At 47.5% G+C, this 24,884-nt stretch overlaps 1 protein-coding gene across 2 annotated transcripts in view; it reads right to left on the bottom strand.

The window, feature by feature from the left end:
* Positions 1-24,524, bottom strand: part of FRZB (frizzled related protein) — a 33,820-nt gene extending 9,296 nt beyond the window's left edge. The window contains exons 1-4 of one of the 2 annotated variants that reach the window (XM_081183168.1): positions 23,269-24,524; positions 11,221-11,268; positions 2,967-3,032; positions 730-934 (exon numbers count right to left, since the gene is read on the bottom strand). In XM_081183168.1, the coding sequence (XP_081039294.1) occupies positions 730-934; positions 2,967-3,032; positions 11,221-11,268; positions 23,269-23,737 (788 nt within the window). In that variant the 5' untranslated portion in view covers positions 23,738-24,524. The remainder of the gene's footprint in view (positions 1-729; positions 935-2,966; positions 3,033-11,220; positions 11,269-23,268) is intronic. The other variant, XM_081183169.1, reaches the window with a different exon arrangement.
* Positions 24,525-24,884: the final 360 nt, after the last annotated feature.

The following is a 24,884-nucleotide window of genomic DNA, read 5'->3' as shown; positions in this document are numbered from 1 at the left end:
AAGAAGGGGAGAAAGCAACCTATGAAGACAGAGGTCACCAGTATGATGCCTTCCCATCTATCCTTGCCAGCATGACCAATGGTAAGGAATGATAGCAGTTGTGGCCAACTATGGACTACCACTCAACTTCTGGTGTAGTGGTTAAGAGCGGTAGACTCGTAATCTGGTGAACCGGGTTCGATTCCCCGCTCCTCCACATGCAGCTGCTGGGTGACCTTGGGCTGATCACACTTCTCTGAAGTCTCTCAGCCTCACTCACCTCACAGAGTGTTTGTTGTGGGGGAGGAAGGGAAAGGAGATTGTTAGCTGCTTTGAGACTCCTTAATGTAGTGATAAAGCAGGATATCAAATCCAAACTCTTCTTCTTCTTCAAACTCTTCTTCCCTGGTAATTGCCGCCCCCCCCCCCTTACCCCATACCGCTACATCCCTAGAAATGTTTTCTGGCAGCTCCATTACTCGCTGAGGGGAAGGTACTTATGTTACTTTCATTTCCACACTTTAAAGCCTTGCGCAGTGTGGACCAATGCGTCAGGGAGCATCTTCTTCCATATGCATCAGCCTGATTACTGATACATCTTCAGATGAGGCCTTGTTCAGCATACTTAAAAGACCTTTGGAAGGCTAGTTCCCAATGTGCAATGGGACCTTTTATGTAGTGGTACAAACCGATGTAGCATCCCTCTTCAGGAAGGCCCCCCATAGCAAGCGGGGGAGAAAGAACAGTTACCTCGAGCGCTCTTCGTCTTCGTAACCCATGATGATGTATTCTTCGTTAGCACTGAGAGGTGGGCAGAGGCAGCCAGAGTTTGTGTACAGGTTTACAGTGTCCCTAGGAATGTTCACCAAGGAAGACTTTAGTATCTCCTTCACCTCCACTACTGCAGTGACATCGTGACATTTGGTCTTCACCTCCTTCACTTTAGCTCGAATGACTGGAGAAAAATAACAGAAAGAGGGGTTAAGGTTACGGCAGCCAGAGCTGCATCAGCCTAAAGCTTTTACTCCTTTGAATATTTATATGCTCCTGAGCCCAATGTCGTGTCTGCTTGTTTGTTTTAAATGGAAGTCTTATCGTCATGTTATGGTGCTATTTATTTTGTTATCGTGCTAATTATTATTCCACGCGGGGGCCCTGCAACACAGTGGCTTGTTTGTCTGTCTATATACTTCTTCATGCCCAAATCAGCTTCTATGGCAGCTTTTACTTTGTATACTTTTACGAAGTCTAAAAAAAAAATGGTTACACAAAATATAACCATCCGTAGTTACACTATCAAACAAACCAATTGAAACGCTGAAATGGATAAACACCCATAATCAAAACACACAATAAATCAGCCTCATTAAAATGAAAACACCATTAAAAAAGAGGTTGAGAGATCGAGGGAATGTCTCCAAAAGCTGGTGGATCGGCAATACAAGTAGAGCTTCTCGTGTTTTAGCAGGACGTGCATGCCATAAGCCCAGTGCTCCCTGTGGAAAAGCCACCCCCCATTGCAACGAGAACATGTGGCAATGCTCTAACCACTCTCTTCCATGCTCGCTTTTGCCAGTTTCCTCCTCTCCCCATTCTGTGCCTAGTAATCCATCCTCGTTAGTCCTTTGGGGGTTTTCGCCCTCCATTTTGGAGGGATGGATGCACTTGTGCCCAATCCTGTCATGGCCTGGGGTCAGACTCCCCTTCTTCAAAGGATGAGGCCAGGGGTCTAGAATAGGACTGAGGGAATAGTACTCAGACCCAGAAGCACCTAATCAACTGGAAGCATTTCCGCAAGCAAAACCCATAGTGTTTCTGGCCTAAGACATCCTGCTGCCCTCCTCTGACTCAGAGATCAAGCCAGCAACCAGTGAGAGTTGCTCAGTCCATCAGGAGAGTGTGGAGTTTAAGCTGGAAACTAAGAGTTGAATGGTCAGGTGGAGATGTGACTCTCAGTGAGGGAGAGGGACTGTCCATGTGTGTTTGGACTCTCTGAGTGGGGTTAGTTAGGACTACACTTTATGCTTCCTAACTTTCTTTCCAGAAGGGCTTTCTTCGAAGGAAAGCACAAAGTCCGGGGCAAAGTGCAGACCCCAGCCTTCCATCATGGCTTCTACTGTTACACAAAAGCTACGACATGTCAATAGGAAAGGCAGAAGCTAAGAAAGTCAGCTCTCCTTCACCTTCCCTGTTGCTGCCTCTGAAATGCCTTGAGCTAACACAGCAGCTAGGAGAGGGTGGGAATGCATCTCTCCCATATCTCCATCAAGAACCATCTTTATAATCCTATAGGCAATGTAGTGTGGCGATTAGAGTGTCACCAAGTACCTAGGAGAACAGGGCTCAAATCCTCATTCAGCCATGAAGCCAGTCACTGGGTGACCTCAGACCAGGCACTGCCTCTCAGCCTAACCTACCTCACAGCCTAACCTACCTTCTATTCCAGGGGTCAGCAAACTTTTTTAGCAGAGGGCCAGTCTACCGTCCCTCAGACCATGTGGTGGGCCGGACTATATTTGGGCAGGGGGGGGGGGAATGAACAAATTCCTATGCCCCACAAATAATCCAGAGATGCATTTTAAATAAAAGCACACATTCTACTCATGTAAAAACACCAGACAAGCCCCACAAATAACCCAGAGATGCATTTTAAATGAAAGGACACATTCTACTCATGTAAAAACACGCTGATTCCCAGACTGTCTGTGGGCCAGATTGAGAAGGCGATTGGGCCACATCTGGCCCCCGGGCCTTAGTTTGCCTACCCCTGTTCTATTCTATACATGGAAATGGAAGGGTGTGGGAGCCATTTGACAGGCACTTAAAATTAATTCATTTTCCCCAGCAGCTCTGGCTGCGATCACTTGCCTCGTGAGGGTGTGGAGTGGCAAGGGCAAATGCCAAGGAAACCACTTCTATCAACCGTTTCCTGCTTCCACTGTACCTTCTGCCCTACTTCAAAGGTAGCTGAAGGCCGCTGTGCTTACCGTAGTTGTAATTGTTCCGAAGATAAGTCTTCTGGGTTGCTTTTATTGGCTTGCATTTGCAGCGCTCTGGGGGAGAAACACAACAGAAATTCCTTGCATCAGAGGAAATAAACACTCAAAAGCCGTAAGCCACACTATTCAATCTTTCCAGAACTTATTCATATATGCTGAAATGGTAGCAAGTCATTTGCAGTGGAAGCCCATGCCCTGTTGGATTGTGTGAGCGCCAGCAACAACAGCTAACATTCCCTCTTCGAGAAAACTATTAAAGGTTCAGTATCCCCCCCCCCCAAAAAAAAGTACAAGCAAAAAACCAATTTATTCCTGAGCCTGAAGTTAATAAAACCAAAGCAGGCTGGGGCATGTCATTTTAGGGAGTGAAACTTAATTTTTGCAAATTTTGTTCACTGGGGAGTCTTAAAAATACGTATTTGGGTGTGAGGAACTGGAATCTGCTATTATTTTTGTGACTGGACAACATTTAGCTTGGTAAGTCTATGCTTGATGAAAGTACACATAAACTGGAAAACCACAGAATCTCAATTTTACCTTCTCGAAATGTCAGGTAATGCTAAACGACTGGTTTATTTATTTTATTATGTATATATTAAACGTATGTATATAACACCCTTCATCAAAAGATCTCACAAAATAAAATACAGGATTAAACAAAAGTAAATATTTAAACCGAAACAACAAGACAACTCCTCCCGCTTCCTACATAATAATTAGTAAACATAATATGAGTATAACCTGCAAATGGTTGACAATCGTTCTTAATGATTGCTATGCAATTTTCCGGTTTTACACACATTTCACTAAATTATGTTAATTTAACCAAAATATATTTTGAATTCCCAGGTCATGCTATAACTTTTTAGCACCTGTCATTTTGGGAATTTGAAAGTTGAAAAATCCAGGCACCAATCTACATAACGCTACAGGTGCCTTGTATCTGCCCCACCTTTTATTTCTGGAGCACTTGGCCAATGTAGGGAAGAGGGGTGTCATCAAACAGCTGGCAGGTTAGGATACAGGTATGAAGACTCTTTGTAGCTGGCCCTCTGGGCTACCCAACCCCCAGGCCACATTCCTCACTGCCCCTGCTAAACACACACATCCTTTGGGGGGTTTTGCCTGGCTGGAGGGTGTTCTTGAATTCTGATAATGCTTCTTGTTTTCCTGGATGGAGGAATGAGAGGGGTTGACATAGCCTGCTACAAAGGAATGGGGCACATTGGTTTCTGGGCCTGCATTTGCCTCAGGCCCTGCCCACCACTAGCACAAGAAAGGGGTTGGATAGCTCAGTTGGTTAGAGTGTGGTGCTGATGATGCCAAGGTTGCAAGTTCGATTCCCTTATGGGACAGCTGCATATTAATAGATCAAAGAGCTTCTATGAATGGTTACAATTGGGGGAGATGGCTAAAATGTTTTGATTTGAAAGACAGTTAAATTGATCTTTTAATCTACTCTTTGGCGATACCTGGTGGGTGCTTATTTTTACATGTTTTATTACAAATATTGCATGTGTGTGTTTTAAATTCTGTTTTACCATTTGCAAGGGGTTATTGGGTTGTTCCTGTTTTTATTTCGATTGTGTATTTTGTGTTTTTTATATTGTGATTTTATACCTGTGAACCAGTATAGGGCAGTATGTAAACTTAATAATAAATAAACAAATAACAAATAAATAAATATTCCTGCATTTCAGGGAGTTGGAGTAACTCTACAATTCTATAATCCCTAGCTTAGGGGAAGGAAACAAGCAGAGAGGGAAACTTACACTGGTGATCACCCAATATCTACTCCCCCCCCCCAAACTGATTTAGCAGATTTAGAAGAGTGTGACCAGTTCACCCGTATTGGAGGCTGAGCCAAGAGGGCATTGCTGGGGTGCCAAAACAATGATGTAGAATGGAAGGCAAGGGGCAGGGGGCACCAAATTTTGGCATCGCACAGGGCACCGCTGAAATTTGAAAGCCCAAAGTCTGCCACTGCCTCCGACCAAATACCAACAGTGGAGAAAAGTGAAACCAAGGATTGATTGGCTCTATAACATAGGCAGCCATCAGACCAAAAGCCTCCCTCTCGCTGCTTAGAAATTTTCACTTTCGACTATCAAATGGTTGCTGGTTAGGCTGCCCAGCAGGCAAATCTCACCCGGTCAACCAACTGGTGGTCTATACCAGAAAATAGCAGGGAAGAGAGGGAAGAGGAAGGACCCTGAGGAAGTAGAGAGTGGCTGAAGGCTGGAGGCAGGAGCAAGTCTAGCAGAAAAGAAAGAATAAACTATGGAGCAAGCAGGATTGATGAGGGAGGGAGACGTCCCCAAGAGGCAGGAGGAGTTGGGCTATGTGTTAAGGCAGAAAATGGGGGCAATGGGTCAAAGTAAGGAAGAAGAGAGGAAGCAAAGGGCCTCAGAAAAGGTGGGAAATACATGCATTTTTTTAAATGTGAAAAGCAAGCACAACAAACACACATACATTTGCAGGAATGTGGCGGGGGGAGAATGGCCAACTGGAAGCGAGTATCAGGGAATATTGTAACTAGTGAGAGGATAAGAATGCCCACTGTGTTTTTCGCATGAATCTTCAAAAATTTGTATCTCAAATCGAAAGAGGCAAGGGGGCAGCTGCATTCCACCCTTTGTGACTACCCTTCCATTTAACCACCAGCTGAAAGGTCAACCCCAAACTTCACTGAAAAGATGGGTTTGGGGCTAGGCCCCATCATGGGGGTGCTTGGGACGGGGAGGGAGTGTCTCTAGGCGTAAGGTACAGCAAGGAATGATGGGTAGAGTCACGTGAGAGAGCAGGGGACCTCTGAGTGGCAGAGCAGGAATGGAAAAGATCACTATAAATACTCCTAAGAATATAATGGCTCTTTGGCTGCATAAAACTCGGGCGAGGGAAGTATTTACACCCATCTAAAATATTATTTTTAAAAAACAGAAATCTGGAGAATCTTTTAAGCAACCTTTTTTTAAAAAAAGAAAGGCTTATGAAACAGACAAAAATGTCATTTCCTAGCCAAAGGAAGAGGGGTAATATTTATACATAAGGTTTTGCCAGCTGACGTTGCCAGGGATGAGACTTGACTTGATTAGATTTTGCACAGAGACATTATTCACCAGCGAAAATAACACACCAAAGAGAACCTCCAACTTTCTTTTGAAATGCTCAGCCCAGGGGTTTTTTTCTTTAATCCTCACTGGAGGGCAGTGCTTAAAACGCAGAAGTAATAATACTCTTGTGTTCCTACACCACTTCTTAGAATAGCTCAAAGTGCTTCACATACATTTTTCTTATTGTTAATTCTTATATCCCCAGGATGGGGAATCTGGGGCCTTCAAGATGCAGTTGGACTACAACTCCCATCCTTCCTCACCACTGGCCATGCTGTCTGGGGCTGTTGGGAGCTGGAGTCCCAAGAACGTCTGGAGGACACCAGGTACCCCATCTGTGCCTTATGAAAACCCTGCATGGCAGGCGAATTTCAGTTCTGGGGAACTTGTGGTCATCCAGATATTGTTGGATTCTGATGCCTATCAGCCTCCGCCAGCATGGTTCAATGTCAAGGATGATGGGAGTTGCCGTGCAATAACAACTGGAGGGCCACAGGTTTCCTGTTCCTGGTGCAGATGATAATGAGCTGGGTGGACCAGTGGTCTGATTCGGTAAAAGGCAGAAGCATCCTTTGACCCTAACCTCAAGTGTCCTTGCATATCTTTATTCACTTCCAAACCAGATAAAAATAAGCTGTCAGGCTATTGATCTCTCTAACCCAGTAGAGTCGTACCTTGGATCCCGAATGCCTTGGTACTCGAACGTTTTGGCTCCCGAACGCCGCAGACCCGGAAGTGATTGTTCCAATTTGCAAACGTTCTTTTGGAACCCGGACGTCTGACGGGTTGCGAGGCTTCTGATTGGCTGCAGGAGCTTTCTGCAGCCAATCAGAAGCCGTGATTTGATTTTCGAATGTTTTGGAAGTCAAACCGACTCCCGGAACAGATTCCGTTCGACTTCCAAGGTACGACTGTGCTGACCATGAGTGTTGCTTGAGGAATTCCAACTTCTGTAAGTTCCTATACAAATTGGCCCCTTCCTAATGTGTGGGTCAGAACTTGATTCTCCACCAGAATTTGCCCTTCCCGATTGTTCTGAATACAGTTCTCAGATTTTAAAAAGAGCATTGAAATATACTTCACAGTTTGAGAGAAGATGCATTAGAAATATGTTTTTGAATTTGTATGCAATTTTTTTTTAATTGACAGATTAACATAGGAACAGGACAGTACAGTGGTACCTCGGGTTAAGTACTTAATTCGTTCCGGATGTCCGTTCTTAACCTGAAACTGTTCTTAACCTGAAGCACCACATTAGCTATTGCCACCGCACCGCCGGAGCACAATTTCTGTTCTCATCCTGAAGCAAAGTTCTTAACCTGAAGCACTATTTCTGGGTTAGCGGAGTCTGTAACCTGAAGCGTATGTAACTTGAGGTACCACTGTACTGATTTGTGGGTGAGCATATAAGAAAGTAACACAAACAAGAAATGAACTGCTTCCCCCATCTTGACGGTCCACTACTGTATACTATTAACAGTTATATGACTCCAGCAGAGACCCTTGCCAGCCCTGCCAAGGCATTCAATGTCACGCTAAGCAAAAGTACATGAGCAGGGCACTAGCTGAGCTTGTGTGGAAGTTAAATGCAGTATTCACTACAGAGCACAATTCAAAACTGCATTAAAAAAACCACACATGGTAAAGTCTTGGCTTGTTTGATTCCTTGTTTATTTGAAGGTGCAGGATGTGTTACTTCACAACTTCACGACGAGGGGAAGTCGTGCAGTAATGCACCCCGCAACTGCAAATAAACAAGGAATTAAACAAGCCAAGACTTTACCATATGTTTTTTTTAATGCAGTTTTTTAATTGTGTTCTATTGTGCAAAAGAAGGGCAGGAAAGTAGCGTGGCATTCATGGCCAGTGTGCAATAGATTACTGTAATACCAGTACTTCCTGTTGCACAACAAGCTTCTTCTAGTCAGTGGTGTAGCGTGGGTTGTCAGCACCTGGGGCAAGGCAAGTAATTTGTGCCCCCTAACCCGTGATTTGTGCCCCCTAACCCGCACCGCACGCCTGGCACCCCCCCCCCACAGTGGGCGGCGACCCGGCGGCTCGGATCAGATTCGCACAGCCAGCACTGCAGTGAGGGAGAGTGAGTGAGCCAGGTAGGGGCAGAGAGCTATGAGTGCGAGCGTGCCCCCCCCAGATGTTGCGGCCCACGCTACACCACTGCTTCTAGTGCAACGGTTGCATCAGATTTCATACTGCACAACCATTATTCTTACCCTTCGGTAAAGGGACCCTTGACCATTAGGTCCAGTCGTGATCGACTCTGGGGTTGTGGCGCTCATCTCACTTTATTGGCCAAGGGAGCCGGCGTACAGCTTCCAGGTCATGTGGCCCGCATGACTCAGAGCAGCACAGCGAACCAGAGCAGTACAGGGAAACGCCGTTTACCTTCCCGCCGGACCAGTACCTATTTATCTATTTGCACTTTGACGTGCTTTCGAACTGCTAGGTTGGCAGGAGCAGGGACCAAGCAACGGGAGCTCACCCCGTCGCGGGGATTCGAACCGCCAGCCTTCTGATCGGCAAATCCTAGGCTCAGTGGTTTAACCCACAGCGCCACCTGTGTCCCATTCTTACCCTTATGCTAGCACAATGGCCCTTTTGCTGGTGATAAGACAATGCTGAATCCAGGCCAGTGATTCCATCATTGGAGGGGGTTGGACTAGATGGCCCTTGGGGTCCCTTCCTACTCTACAGTTCTGTGACTCTATGATCCATTTACCTGGAGGTGTCAGGGGTTGAACTGGGAGCATTTTGCACTGCCACTAAACTAATTAAAAGACAAATTTATACATTTCTCCCTGCAGTGCTCTTGATGTGGGGGATGCCTTGTCCAAAATCACTGCACAAAGGGGCAGGCTGGCAGAAAAGTAAGCTAGGCAAAAAAAGAAGCAATGAAATAGCGGTAGCAAAAAGGAACGTGGCCGTCCACTTTGCAGAGGGGCATTCTGTCACACACTACTGAATAAACACAGCGCCTGAGTTGCAGCCCCAAAAGGCCACAGGACCACCAACTTTATAAAACCTTTATAAAATGTGGTGGTTGTTGTTTTTTAATCATTTTTATTGATTTTCCAATAAAAAACATCCAATTAATATATCCAACCATAATACTCCAATTTAAATTAAAAAACTAAAATAAAAAAGACCAAATTATAGTCCAAATTATAATTATTGATTTTTTGATGCTCCCCGTGGTCTGGATCTCCACATCTCAGTCCTACTTCTCCTCATTGTTTCCATATTTTCCAATGTTGTATGTTTTTTATACAATCAGGACAGTAGAATATATCCTGGTTTGGGGAAGGGGCACTGGACTTTGGCCCACAGCCACTCAGGCATGATGGAACAGGGAAGATAAGAGGAGGATTTGCTGGCTGGGAAATTGAGGGTGAGCTCTGGTAGGTGCTGGAGAGAGAATGGCTTCAAAAACTTGAGACACTGATATTTCAAGATGAACTTGCTGTAAAGCCCAATGGAGATTAGCTTTAGGGAATCCCATACTGGATACTATCACTACTCTCCTTTACAATAGATCCACAGGCAGGCTAAAACCCAGCTTTGTCCAAGAAAGAACCTAATTTCTAAAAAATGAACCTCAGGAAAAACACTTCAACTACAAGGTTTTAAAAGCTTCTTTACATCACTTCCATCACAGAAAGCAATTTGTATAATTTTACTCTTAGATGGGGCAAGGCACATAGCATAAAATACCACTTTCAAGGGAGTCCTGATGCCATTTCAGTAAAGGATAGTGTACATATTTGAATGCTAAGCAATCCTAATACGGCAACCCCTAGCCCAAATTTGAGCAGAACCCAACTTTAACTCATACTTGCATTCGACCTCCACCTTGGCCTGCAGGGTGAGGGGGCTTCCATGGTCCTCTAAGAGGTCCCACAGGGCTTTCATCTGCAAACGATGCACAGGCGTAACTTCTGTGGGGAATAATGGAACTGCTCATCATCCCAGGCAAGAAATAACTATCTGTGCATCAATTGCCATGGGGCCTGTTTGTATCTATGCAAGTCCTCTGCCATCTATTGCCCTCCAAGCCTCCAGAGGTGTAGAAGATACTGATTAAGATGGACTCAGTATCAAGCACTTCCACTGTCCCACCCAGGGAAAGTATCACAGCACACATGTAGGCTCAACTGAACAGAGAGCCATGATTTGTGGACACCACCCATGTCTTCCCTCCCACATTTCAACGTCGCATTGAGGCTTTTCACACATTACACCGAACAGACGTGGAAGTTGTCCTTCTGCACATCTGTACAAATAACCCTCACTCCCCAAGAGTGCTCTCAAGTTGATGGGGAAAGGGATTTTGTGTCGGGAGAGACATGGAGATTAGCCGTGTGGACAGTAGATTTGCAGGACCCTGATAAAGCAAGAACTACCCATAAACCTCCATTCAGCAGCTGCATTTCATTCATGCCCTGGCTCTTTGACACATGAAGGATAGAGTTCACTTGCATTCAGCGCCTCTAAGGTTTTGCTGTTTTCTTAAATCTCCAGATATCTTTCTTGTTGCCTGTCTGGCTCTGTGGGCAGAAACAATCAAAGGACCATCCCCACCCCTCCAGCCATCATGTTGCTGTCATGACATGATCACGACACATCATGGCATTAACACGTCGCTGTCGTGACACATCAAGACGGTATTGCATCACTGCATTGTTAAGATCTGCTCTCAAGACAGATAGCTCAATTGGTCGAGCATGAGATCTCTTAATCTCAAGTGCCACATTGGGCGAAAGATTTCTGCATTGCAGGGGGTTGGACCCTTGCGACCCCTTCCAAGGAGGAGGAGTTTGGACTTGATATCCCGCCTTTCACTCCCTTTAAGGAGTCTCAAAGCGGCTAACATTCTCCTTTCCCTTCCTCCCCCACAACAAACACTCTGTGAGGTGAGTGGGGCTGAGAGACTTCAGAGAAGTGTGACTGGCCCAAGGTCACCCAGCAGCTGCATGTGGAGGAGCGGGGAACCGAACCCGGTTCCTCAGATTACGAGTCCACCGCTCTTAACCACTACACCACACTGGCTCCCAACTCTACCATTCTATGATTTTATAAGAAAAAGAAGAAATGATTAGATAAAATGTACTCACCATTGCCGGCGCCTCTACAGTTGCCATTATTAGACTCCATAGGGAAATCTGGCATGAATTGTTAAATATGTAAAGAAATGTTAGTATTTTTAATATTGGATTATGTCAACACAGCCACATCAAAACGCTCCAATTTTAATACACTAAATATTAGAAAATAACGAAGACTATATTAATGTGGGGGGGTGGGGGGGCTCCCTATATGTAGACAATGGCTTAAAATCTGGGACCAAGCGTATGATCCCAGGTCTCCTGGTGGCCAGTGGAGTTGGCTGCACACTCAGAGCACTTTTGGGTGCTACTATTGACAACTGGGCAGCCTAGCTTGTGTGCAGAGCTGGATCAGAGCCATTCTTTTTAACAGAAGCAAGAAAAAGATGAGGTGTTAAAAAGCTGAAGCAAACCTATTTGTTTTTAAACACGTATCCGTGACTTATGGCAGTGGTGAGCATGCCCTCTATCTCCCACCACACACATGGAGAAATGCTTATGTAGGTAAGGTCAGTTCCAGCAGTCTGTCTACTCCTTTTTGGAAGCAGGTGACCAGGGCCTGTTTATTTCGGAATTTACACAGGTGAGCTTTGGCTCTCAACACCAGCGACAAAAAATCACAAAACAGTATTCAAAACCAACCAACCTAGGGCTATCAGCCAGCTAAAACATGTTCATTAATCAACTTTCATTTAAATGGTAAATCACCCCATCAAGTAAGTTTAAATATATCTGCATATTACAAAAATACAAGCGTCTTCTTTGAGATCCTGAAGTCTAAGTTGCCGTGTGCAGCACAATTAGTCAAAGGTTTCCTCTCATTGCTAGAAGAAAGGACCATTCTTAATATTTTCAGTTTCCTTCCCTATGACAACAGTACATCAGAACCAAAATAGACCAAAAAACAAACTTTGCTACCCTATTAGTTGAAATGTTCATTTACGATTAAAATTGCACACCAGTTAATCAAATAAAGCTTTTGTTGCACTGTCTGTTGGTCAGTGAATTAGATGTTGAAGCTGCACGTAACAAAATTGTTAACTTGTTGCAGATTATCTGATATAAATGGGTAGAAGACACAATGCCACATTTCAATTTTTCCCCTAAAGTATTTCAGGAAGTATTCTGCTTAGGAAAAAGTATGCTACTTAATGTATTCCACATTTACAATGCAGCCACTGTTTACAGTGTTTCAGCATGTGAGATATAGATATATATTTTTACTATTATATCTACTAAGGGAGGAATTCAGTATTGTGCAATGGCGATCATTCTATCAGGACAAGAATTTCAAATTGCCAGCAAGAACAACCCCTCCTCTACTCTCCCCCATGCACTATTCTAGGGGTTCTCCTGAACTCCCCCAAGCCATTTGTGGGGGCACAAAGGGTTGAGAGGGGGGAAACCCAATTGCGCAAGCAGAGGTCCTTGCACAGGACTTCGGCTGATGGACTTGTTAGTTGAATTTTGCCCTAGATGTTTTGGAAAGTTGTTTGTTCACTATGCAACTGGACACCTAAAGAGCTCATCACCCAAATGTGTACACTGGTTCCTGAGATCAAGGAGCAAGTTTCCATCTAAGCTTGGATACAATTGGATACAATTGAAAGAAAAGAACTGACTGAACTTTTTCCAGTGGCGGACCTTGGGGTCTCAAATTTAAGTGATGCCCCCTTGCCTCCCGCCTTCCATTCCACATCATAGTTGTGGTGCCCCCAAAGCTCCAGCGTGACCGAACGGGTCATACTCCCTTAAATCTGCCCCTGACGTTTCAAAAATGCACTGATTTTTCATAGAATTCCCAAGCAGTGAGGCTGCTTGAACATGTGTATGCGTGTATATTGCACTTTGCCTAAAACTCGGAATCAGCAGCCAGAGCATTAACTGCTACATTAGTAAAGACTGAGCATGAGAAAAGAAAAAAGTAGAGAGAAAAACAAAAGCATCACCGGATTCAGAAGTCTCAAGTGGCTCTCAAGGGCAGCGGCACTGCATCCTTTTCGAGCATCTGCTAGCCCAGTCCTCGCCGTCAACACTGCCGGGTGCACTCATGCGGGGCACTGAGCGTTCGGGGAGCCTGTGCTCCAGCAGCGGCGTAGCGTGGGTTGTCAGCACCCGGGGCAAGGCAAGTAATTTGCGCCCCCTAACCTGGGGCAAGGCAAGTAATTTGCGCCCCCTAACCCGGGGCAAGGCAAGTAATTTGCGCCCCCTAACCTGCCGCCGCTGCCAGCTTCTTCTTCCTGCTGCCTGGTCTGGTCTGGTGTGGTTCTCTCCCGCGCTCAGTGCTGCGCTGGGCGGCCGCTACACTGTCCCTCCCCCAGATAGTCCCTCGCTCTCTCTCCGCACCGCACGCCTGGCACCCACCCCCTCCACAGTGGGCGGCGGCCCAACGGCTCGGATCGGATTCGCACAGCCAGCACTGCAGTGAGAGAGTGTGAGTGAGCCAGGTAGGGGCAGAGAGCTGCGAGTGCGAGCGCCTCCCCCCCCCGATGTTGCACCCGGTGCGGTCGGCCCCCCCTGCACCCCCCACGCTACGCCACTGTGCTCCAGCCCAGCCCTCACCCACTGGAGCCAAGTGGGACTGTGCTGCACAGCCTGCTGGCCCCCCCCCACCCACACAGGGAGGAGTCCAGCTGGCCAATGTGGCTCTTGGTAGGTGAATCCCCCCCCCATCCCCAATGGGCGGTCATTCAGCGAGGGAGCTGGAGATGGGGCGGTGAGGCTAGGCCAGGCTCTGGGGCCCAGAGACTTGGAACAGGCAGGGTGGAACAGAGATCCCTGCATTGGGGCACCTAGCTTGTGCCCCCTAAAAATCGAGCACCCAAGGCTATGGCCCCCCTGGCCCTCCCCACGCTATGCCCCTGCTCAAGGGTTTCAGGTCTTGCCCAGCCCCACCTGGAGCTGGCAGGGTTTGAACCAAGGACCTTTTTGCACACAAAACATGCGTCATGATGCTGAGTTGTGCCCTCCTCAGGAAACTCATGAACCAACGATATGGTGGCCCCTAACCAATGTAAGCTGTATGATTATTATTTTTCTTCCTCCAGTCCTTTACCTCATAATGTAGCGGTAAATGCCAGACTCATGTAATGAGCCCCTGGGACTGTGGCCTCATCTGGCATCACACACTGCTCCCCCAGATTCTGCCAATGCTGAATGATACATCGGATGTGCCCATCAGGCTGACCAGGATTTGTGGCCAAAAATGCTCATACACTGATCTCCTTCCTCTAGGCACTTCAGCCTACATCTCAAGTGGAATGCGGGTGTCACTGTGGTCTAAACCACTGAGCCTCTTGGGCTTGCCAATCAGAAGGTCGGCGGTTCGAATCCCCTTGATGGAGTGAGCTCCCATTGCTTTGTCCCAGCTCCTGCCAATGTAGCAGTTCAAAAGCACACCAGTGCAAGTAGATAATTAGGTACTGCTGCGGCGGGAAGGTAAACGGCGTTTCCGTGCACTCTGGTTTCTGTCACGGTGTCCCGTTGCACCAGAAGCAGTTTAGTCATGCTGGCCACATGACCCAGAAAGCTGTCTGTGGACAAACGCCAGCTCCCTTAGTCTGAAAGCGAAATGAGCGCCGCACCCCATAGTCCCCTTTGACTGGACTTAACCAACCAGGGGTCCTATACCTTTACCTTTCACCTTTACACCCCTGGTTACTCTGTGCAGACAACATTCTCAACTCCAGAAACCAGATCCAAATTAGCAACTACCTAGAATAGAAATGTTTTATTCTACTTTTAGAAGGCAGAATTATATTCCTTGGGGGAAAGTGGGTGGAGTGGGAGACAGAGAGAGAGAGAGAGAGAGAGAGAGAGAGAGAGAGAGAGAGAGAGAGAGATGACTTCTACATAGTGGCTGGCGTGTTTGTTTAATTTTTTTAATCAGAATTTAGAATGTCATCATGTTCCCATTCAGTGAAAGAAAGTCTTCATGGATTTCAGGCTGGAATCATTCAATGAAACTATTGTGCTCCTTCTGGTCCTTCGTAATAGGTAACTTTGGGGCAATTTGACAGAAAACGACTTCTCTGCGCTTTTGAATGCGACTGCTCTTAAATGGCTGCAGGCTCTGCCAAGGCTGGTTTCAGTGCAGATCTTGTTTTTCAGGAGCGCTGGGAAGCATCTCCACATGACGGGAGGAAGATGTTTGCAAAAACCTCAATATGAGACATTCACTAGCTCCCTCCTTGCTTGGGCACTCAAAACCACTTGCGCTGAAACCTTCCCAGCAGGTATCAGCCCAAGACAGCTGCAACAACAGTCTGTACTCTGTCTACAGACAGACCCAGGGAGTTAGGTTTAGAATGGCTGGAGCTTGAAGAGCAGATGTCAAAGTACAAGGCAAAGAGAGAAGGAGGAGTTGGAATTAGACTGAGGAGGGAGATGGGGACCAAGTAAAGCTGCTCTGCTGAGCCAAAAGCAGAGAAACGGTGGACGTTTTGACAAATCAGCAATGACTGATGTTTTAAATGGGTCTGAATCCAACACTGCAGGATATTAGGGGTAGCAAACATGGTGGCCCTCTGACTGTTGCTGTTTTTATGGCTCTGTTCTATTGTTTTCATGTTTGTATTCATGCACACTACTTGGTGATTTTGAGGTTTATAAATGATTTTATATAAAATAAATACATAAAATCATCTTTAACCAATAGACAGGTTGACTGGGGCTCAGGGAAATTGGTGCATAGCTGTCAACATTTCCCTTTTATTAAGGGAAATTCCCTTATTCCAAATAGGATTCCTCACAAGAAAAGGGAAAAGTTGACAGCTATGAATTGGTGTTGAACAACATCCAGAGGACACCTAGCTGGTTATCCCTGATATAAGCTATGCAAGAGCAAACTAGCGTGGAGCCAACAGGCATTTTGCACTTCAAGGGGGCAGAGAACGAACTATCACAATGAAGGCATGAGCTGTAAAAGGACCAGCTGTAAAAGGACAACCCTCATCCACAACTTCTGCTTTTTTTGACTCTTCCCATCTGTGCTGCTCCTTTTCATCACCTGACCATATGAAGGCCCACATTATATGTGCTCATCCCAAATACCTTCATGTGTCTATTCCACATGTCCCTGGGGCCTTTCAGAGCCCTGTATTTGCAAGATCTGCATGGAGTCTGGAAGGTTCCCCCCCCCCCTTGATTCAGAAGATCTCTCATCCCTGTTGAATTAAGAAGCCTGTTTAAAAAAACAAAAAAAACCACCATGTACAGGTTTGGAAAATGGAAAAGATGAATATCTGAAGGTGGGCCCAAAATAGTTAACAGCCTTCTTTACTAGCTATGAAAAAGGCGAGATACACAGGACTGAGCCTGCAAAACTCAACAGATTTCTCAAAGCCTTACAGTGACAATCACCATCATAAATATACGACCTCATTATTGCTTTGACAATTAAAAAGGTTGATAATCTTTCCACCACAACAAAGCTTGGTCAAATTAATCTGCATGTCTTCAACCCCATAAATTTTTATTGCCCACTTTTGTAATTTAATCCCAGTACTTCCTTTTCCGGTGCCATCCTTCCACCATCTAGGGAGAACCTGTTTGCTGGAAGAGCCAGTGAAATCAAAGGATGCCAATGCTGCCACCACCAAAAGACAAGGAAGCAGAGGGTGGATGCCATTCCTTTGATAGAGAGGGACATCAAGATGGTTAAGCCGATTGAATTGCATCTGATGGCAAGATCTTAGGAGACTGCTCTGCTGTGAGAGATCAGAGGGAAGCTAGAATTCTGTGTGAGAGAAGTGAGAATTCTGCAAGAGATCAGAGGGAAGCGAGAATTCTGCGTGAGAGAAGTGAGCATTCTGCAAGAGATCAGAGGGAAGCGAGAATTCTGCGTGAGAGAAGTGAGCATTCTGCAAGAGATCAGAGGGAAGCGAGAATTCTGAGTGAGAGAAGTGAGCATTCTGCAAGAGATCAGAGGGAAGTGAGAATTCTGCGTGAGAGAAGTGAGCATTCTGCAAGAGATCAGAGGGAAGCGAGAATTCTGCGTGAGAGAAGTGAGCATTCTGCAAGAGATCAGAGGGAAGCGAGAATTCTGTGTGAGAAGTGAGAATTCTGCGTGAGAGAAGTGAGCATTCTGCAAGAGATCAGAGGGAAGCGAGAATTCTGCGTGGGAGAAGTGAGCATTCTGCGTGAGAGAAGTGAGCATTCTGCAAGAGATCAGAGGGAACCGAGAATTCTGTGTGAGACAAGTGAGAATTCTGCAAGAGATCAGAGGGAAGTGAGAATTCTTGCCCATCCCATTGCTACTGTTCCTGCCATAGTAACACAACAGTCATGCCTGTCAATGTCTGCTCTTGCGGCATCAACACCACAGCCACCAAGTGCAGGAAGCTATACAGAAAAGTGAGACTGGGTTGCATGAAGAAGAAGTTTCCTTCCTTTGGGACAATCCTGTCTCTGGGTCTTCACAGTGCAACTCATGGGGCTTCTGCCCTGAGCCACATTGTGCTAGTGGGAAATAAAGTCATCTCGATTTATGCAGCAGTTGTGGGAGGATGGAGATTAGAACCTTCCCAGGTGATTTGCTCCCCAAATTAACTGCGCAGATACATCCTTGAGTTTAGCACTTTGGTTACAGGAAATTTACGTGATTTCCCCTAGAAATCCAACAGGACTTCCCTCTCAGCTAGCACATCAATGGCAATACTATGTTTTACTTTACTTAATTGTTGAATTCCTATCAAGCTATTCTTCCAAGGAGCTCAGCACAGTGCCCCTTTTAGAATCACAACAACCCTGTAAGAAGATAGCTGACAGATAGTGATTGGTCCATGGACACCACGTGGTTGAGCAGTCCTAATCTGACACTCTAACCATTTCACCATACTGGCTCTCAGCAGGAGAGGTTGCATAGGTTTATTTGATGCCTACTTGTTTGATAGTACTCATAGCGCAATTTCTTATAAGCAGCACAACTCCTTGTTCCACAAAATAGCACTTACTCCTCTCCCCTATAGCAATGTTTGACCTTTTTAAAACAACAGCACCATTTTCCCTGTTTTGTTTCTTTGCTTAATTCTGCAAATTACTTCCCCGTTTCCAGCACTGGTCTTTAATAATAATAATAATAATAATAATTATTATTATTATTATTATTATTATTATTATTATTATTACCCCCTGAAGTAAGGCTACAGGTCTCTCCTTCCCACAATGTATAAAAAGGGGATGGGGTTTCATGCCAGTGAGACGCTAACAAAAATAAACTATTCTAGGATTTTGCCACCATTAGCTCAAGGGTCAAACAAGATGTTGCATGAAACTTGCACAATTCAACCCCAGCCACCTTTTCTTTTTCTTTACAATCAGTCCTGCTTGGAATGGTGAGAAGCAGAGAAATCACAAGGGGGGAGGGAGAGTACTTAACCCCTTCCTGCACGCCCTCACCATATTTCTGTTTCAAATTACCCCTCCCCAAACTGTTTTTTGTTTGTTTTGCCCCTGGCGGGGTTTGAAAAGGCTTCTGGGGAACATTATATGTATTTATAGTTAACATCCGTTTCAGCCCTCTAAGCAGTAGGTTAATAATTGGTGGTGAAAAGCCACCTTTGGATTCCATAGACATTCTGTTTTGAGTCTATCTAACAGTCTGTGAGGGACGCAGGTGGCGCTGTGGGTAAAACCTCAGCGCCTAGGACTTGCCGATCGCATGGTCGGTGGTTCGAATCCCCGCGGCGGGGTGTGCTCCCGTCGTTCAGTCCCAGCGCCTGCCAACCTAGCAGTTCAAAAGCACCCCCAAGTGCAAGTAGATAAATAGGTACCGCTTACCAGCGGGAAGGTAAATGGCGTTCCGTGTGCTGCACTGGCTCGCCAGATGCAGCTTGTCACGCTGGCCACATGACCCGGAAGTGTCTGCGGACAGCGCTGGCTCTTGGCCTATAGAGTGAGATGAGTGCACAACCCTAGAGTCTGGCAAGACTGGCCCGTACCAGCAGGGGTACCTTTACCTTTACCTTAACAGTCTGTGAGCTTAGATCCTCAATGATTTCCTGAGTTTAGGAAAGGATTTGAGACTAGAGAAAACAGCAGGAAGGGGCAAGCTGGGAACAGAACGTGACAAAATATGGAAGTGCTGTGACTTCTTGGGTGCAATCACTTCAACCTGCAAACAGAAGCAGTCTTTGGGAATTCTTGTAATCTGGGAATTTTAGACATGTGTGGTGGGGCTGGTGCAGGAATGAGCCCATCAGCTCCAACCCCCCAGCTCTGCCACCACTGTGAGTTGAAGGTCCACCATTAGAAGTGAGGAGTCTGCTTCTACCCATGTAGACTCACCACATGGTGCAAAACCCTGATTTCTGCAAGTTCTGCAGCACTTGCGACACCTCCAGGAGCAGATGAGGCTTCCCATGTCTCAAACTCCTGGAGGACAGCAAGGACCCCACCAAGACAACACGAGGAATTCCCTGATCAGAAATAAAAACTCCTGAAGAGGGCTAGAGAGTCACATTTGTTAAGGATCCCCCACAATGTAAAGCAAAGGTAAGGGAACATCTAATTTGGCCCAGGAGTCTGTTTCCCCTCCAAATCACATGTGTTGTCAGTTGTGGGGCAGGTAAAAGGCAATGGCTGCAAAGAAGCAACCGGGAGCCTCAGAGTGTGCTCCAAACTTTTCCTTTGGCACCTTTTAAACTTGGTGCTAAATGCAAGCCCCACGGGGACTGGTTTGGCCCAAGTGGAACCGGTCGCTGTGAAAAGCAAGCGTTGCCACCAGCTGACCAGCAGCTGCTGGGTCCAGCTACAGGGATCTTCCTCTGTAGTGGGTCTTGCATTCAAGGTGGGCTGCAAAAAGAAACGCTTAATCCAGTGGTTTTCAACCGGTGTGCCATGGCACCCTGGGGTGCCTTGAGTGATGGTCAGGGGTGCTGTGGGCAACACTGGCCTCTGTCCCTCTTTCTTTCCTTCCCTCCCTCCTCTGATGCCCTCTCATGCTTCTTTTTCCATCAGGCCACTAAGGCTGGGGGGCATCATCTTCCCAGGCCCCTTGGCAAGAGGAGGCACCTCTCTTTGGGGTGAGGCAGCAGCTCAGAGACCAGGGACAGTGGTAGCAGCTGCCCAGAGGACTCTTAAGGAGAGGAGAGGAGCCTGAGGGAATGCTCCGCAAGGGAGGGTGTTCAAAGAGGGGTGAGGAGCTGCTGGTTCTGCAGGCAAGAGCTGACGTAACTGGGCTCCTGAGCCCCACAGGGGTGCCAGAGAAAGAAAGCAGTTGGTCAAAGCGCCATGGGCTCAAAAAGGTTGAAACCCTCTGTCTTAATCTAATGCAGGCATAGGCAAACTCGGCCCTCCAGATGTTTTGGGACTACAACTCCCATCATCCCTAGCTAACAGGACCAATGGTCAGGGATGATGGGAATTGTAGTCTCAAAATATCTGGAGGGCTGAGTTTGCCTATGCCTGATCTAATGCCATGGTAAAGCCAGGTGACTGACAGATGGGCAGCCCGGGCCATATGTAAAAAGTGGCCCAAAGATGGGGGGGGGGCGTGTCAGGATCTTGCCCACCAGCCAGATCCAATTTCCTATACCTGACGTAGAACAAACCCCCACATAGAAAAACCTGCACAATGAAAAGTCTAGCACTCTCCCCCCTTGGCATCTAGTATTCTATACGAAGGGAAATTGTTTGCTGTTCACTATAAGAGGGCATTCAGTTATATGATCCCCATGATGTGGTCTGAAGTGAGTCAGTCTAAGAACAATTTTGCCATGTGATTTCTGTCAACTCGATCCTAGAGAGAAAGTACAAGGAATGTATGGGCATCAAAAGGAATGAGACTGAACATTGACTACAAGTGATGAAGACTGTTAGGTGTTCTTTATTCTGAGGAACATCGATTTGTCTGGCTATATACTGGTAGTATTAGACAGGACATCTAGAGCTGGAAAATGTGTGGGAAAGGGTAGTGAAAATGATCAAGGGGTTAGTTAGAGTGCATTCCCTATGCAGGAGGGCTTTTATAAGAGAGAGTTAGTTCATGATTGATGCTGTTCTATATGGCCCCTTGATCTAACCCCAATAGTTCTTTCCACAGAATATAATGGAAACCCCACTCCTGAAAAGATTTGCCCGTGCTGGCCCAGGATTTGAGATTCGCTGGGGAGGCCTGCTCCTGGCCCCACCAACAGCAGAAGCCCATTGCATGGTGACACGAGGGCAGGGCCTTCTTTGTGATGGCCCTGTTTCCTTCTACCTGTGATTTCCCCGCCCCCTGGAGGCGTGGTTGTTGCCCGCACTAATTCAGTTTCCGGCAGCATCTTCAGACACTTCTTTTCACTCAAGGCTTTGGGGAGAGGCTGATAGGTTTTAGGAACAGGTGAACTGTATTGGTGTGATGGTTGCAATACTGTTTTAAAGCAACAGCTGGGGTTTTAAACGGCTTTTGCTGGACGCGTTGTTTTTAATCACCTTTTGTAAACCACCTCTTTCAAAATTGAACAAATCAACCGCTTAAAGAAGCAAACTTTCAACCTTTGGAACGAATAAGTGACACCCCTGAATAACAACCTTCGGTGATAACACAGATGGAAGGAGAGAACGTGAGGAACTAAAGGAGGCTGGCTGACTTCTTACCGTATTTTTTGCTCTATAAGACTCACTTTTTCCCTCCTAAAAAGTAAGGGGAAATGTGTGTGCGTCTTATGGAGTGAATGCAGGCTGCGCAGCTATCCCAGAAGCCAGAACAGCAAGAGGGATTGCTGCTTTCACTGCGCAGAGATCCCTCTTGCTGTTCTGGCTTCTGAGATTCAGAATATTTTTTTTCTTGTTTTGCTCCTCCAAAACTAGGTGTGTCTTGTGGTCTGGTGCGTCTTATAGAGCGAAAAATACGGTAATCATTTGAAACCAGAGAGGCTGTGTTGTTGGCTGGTGCCCATTGGGAGTGGTCGGCCAAAGGCTGGGAACCTAACAGTAGGTGGCGCCAGAGTCAACTGTCCCCATCCTCCTCCCTGCTGAGTTCTACAAGGGCAACACTGAGATTAAGGAGGAAGGGAATCTGACAACCAGGGCCACTACCCTACCAGCAGGAAGGTGCAGGCTGGGTGAGGCAGGCTGAAAGGTTGGTGGGGCAGTGCCCCACCAGCACAGATGCAGAGGGGGAATGAGTATGGAACGGTATGAGCGAGGACTGTCTCAGGTGATGAAAGCCGGAGGGTTTCAGAAGTATTGAGAGCTGTGGTTTGCCAAAATCAGGTAAGGTGAGCAGTAATGGTTATAAGCAGGAGGTGGACATCTATGATGCAGCCATCTCAGAACAGGAAGCTACACATTCCAGGGGACCAGAAGAAGATCAAAGAGCACTGGGGGAGCAGGTGAGGAAAGATGGCTGATTCCACAGTGCTTTTGGCTTGAGTTTTCTGGGATCAAATTGGATTACTGAAAGGGGGGGGAGAAATCTGAAATGGGCAAGGTTAGCAGGCCTCACTGAGATTTTTTGTTGTTGGAATTGCGCAACAAGCTGTTTAAATTTTGGACATGGAAACTGGAAGGATTGGCCTGGCTTACTTTGAATGAAGGAGAGTGATGGCTAAATGGAGAGGGGGAAATATGTAAATAGTGGATGGATGCAGTAAGACAAGCTTCTGCCCAGGCGTGGGGGGCATTGGTGGACCCAGAAAAACTTGAGCGTATCATCATCATCACTTTTAATTTGTATACTGCCTTTCTATTTCACAATACTCAAGGCGGTATTGGTTAGATGATCCTAGGAGAAGATTAGGGGGCTTCAGAAACTTCAAGATCTGCTGCAGGATCATGCAGCACAAGGGATCCTGTTTCTCTTCCAGATTCGTGCTGGAATGCCAACTCCCATCCTCCTGGACCACTGGCTTCGCTGGTTGGGGCTGATAGGAGTTGGAGTGCACAATTTCTGGAGGGCGCCTCTGATGGGAGTTGCTGGGGAAGGGAGTGCCAGAAGGTTTAAGGTAGGGGGCAGAGATCATGGGGGCGTCTTGGAAGTGTGTGTGAGTGTGTTCTGGGAGGTGGGGTGGATGGGGGGGGAGGTCAGGCCGGCGGGGCGGAAATGGCAGTGGCGTCGGGCGCGTCACTCACCGGATCCCTCGGCCGTGACGATGGCCTCCGGGGAGATGCAGACGCCTCGGTCGTAGACGGGCAGCTCTTCGCAGGCCAGGCTCTCGGGCCACGCGTGACCGTACTTGACGAGCACGGGCTCGCAGCCGGCGCGGGCCCTCTCGCAGACGGATTTGCAGGGCTTGATGGGCTCGTGCTGGAAGTCGATGGTGCAGATGGGCGCGTACATGGCGCACAGGAAGAAGAGCAGGTCGGCGCTGCAGTGGATGCCCAGCAAGCCCTCGAACTGCTCCATGGCCAGGATGGCGTTGGCCTGCGTGCTGTGGTGCAGGTGGTTGGGCATCTTGGTCATGTTCCAGGGCAACGACTTGCACAGCGGGATGCGCACCGGCTCGCACGACGCGCCCGCGGCCGGCGGCGGCGCCCAGCTCGCCAACAGCCCGCCCAGGGCGGCCAGCAAGGCGGGCGGCGGCAGCAGCAGCGCCACCATCGCCCTCGCTGAGGAGGAGCCCGACGGCGGAGACTTCCGCGGCGGCGCCCCCCTCCGGGGCAAGACCCTCGCGCCGCCGAGAGAGCTCTCCTTCCTGACCCCGCGCGGCGGAGGGACTCCTCCGGGGTCCGCCCCCTTCTCTCTCTCGGGGACCAGGTCGACCCCTCTTGGAAAAGTCCGGGTTGAGGTAGGGGGGGTTGTGGAAATCGGAGGGAACTGGCTGGTACAAGGGGTGGGCGCTCCTCTTCTCTACATCGGGAAGGAAGGCGACTTTGGAGAGGCGCGCCGAGGGACTTGGAGACGTCGCCCAAGAAAAAGTTTTGGAGGAGAGAGAAATCGCGCTGCTGGTCGATCTCGGCTCGGGCTGCTGGCTGCACAGGCGAGACCGGCTTCGCTTGTGTGCGGCTGGTGGAATCAGCCCCCTTTTTCACTTTCCACCTCCTAGCCAAGGAGCCCCGGCTCCTCCTCTTTCTGCGCCGCGCGCTCCTGGTCCCACCCCTCTCCGCCGCCTCTCTGTTCCTTTGCAAGGGAGGAAAGAGGTTGTTGGGGGGTGGAAGACGAGAAGGAGCGAGGAACTGCATGACCTGAGGCTCGCATCCGCTCCCATCAGTTATAAGTCACTGTTTGTCGTCTCCCACCCCTGGCTCTTCTGCTTATCCCCTTGGAAAGTTGCAGGCGCGCGCTCCTCTCCATCTGTCGCTTTCTCGTTTCTGCCTCCGGCTGCCAGAAAATAAAATAAAGGTGATCCTTGTGAAGGGATTGGGTCTCCGAGGTGGCGGACGGGACACCCACACCGTCGAAGGAGCATAAATCTAAAAGGCGGGGGGGGGGGGCAGAGAACAGGCTGGATTTCCAAAAACCATTTTTTTACTTTAAAAAGCAGCAGCGCGTGCTCGCGCGCGCTTTCCTTTCCCCATAAATATCCCTAATGAAAAACAACGACGGCGAGGTGTTGATCTCCATCTCTGCTTAAACAATCCTGTTTGAACTTTCTGTTTTCTTTCTCCAGCAACTGAAATAAAGGGAGCTCTCTCTCTCTCTTTCTGGCTTAAGTCTGCCGCAGCTGCCCTCTCTGCAAGAAAAGAGGCTTTTCATTGTCCTGGCTGTATCCCCGCTTCTCCACCCACCCCCATAAATATCTCTGGGA

Source organism: Podarcis bocagei (genome assembly GCF_964188305.1).
Source record: "Podarcis bocagei genome assembly, chromosome: 1".
Lineage (NCBI taxonomy): Eukaryota > Metazoa > Chordata > Lepidosauria > Squamata > Lacertidae > Podarcis > Podarcis bocagei.
Note: the sequence above shows the minus strand (reverse complement) of the source record. Positions and strands in the feature narration are given on the sequence as shown.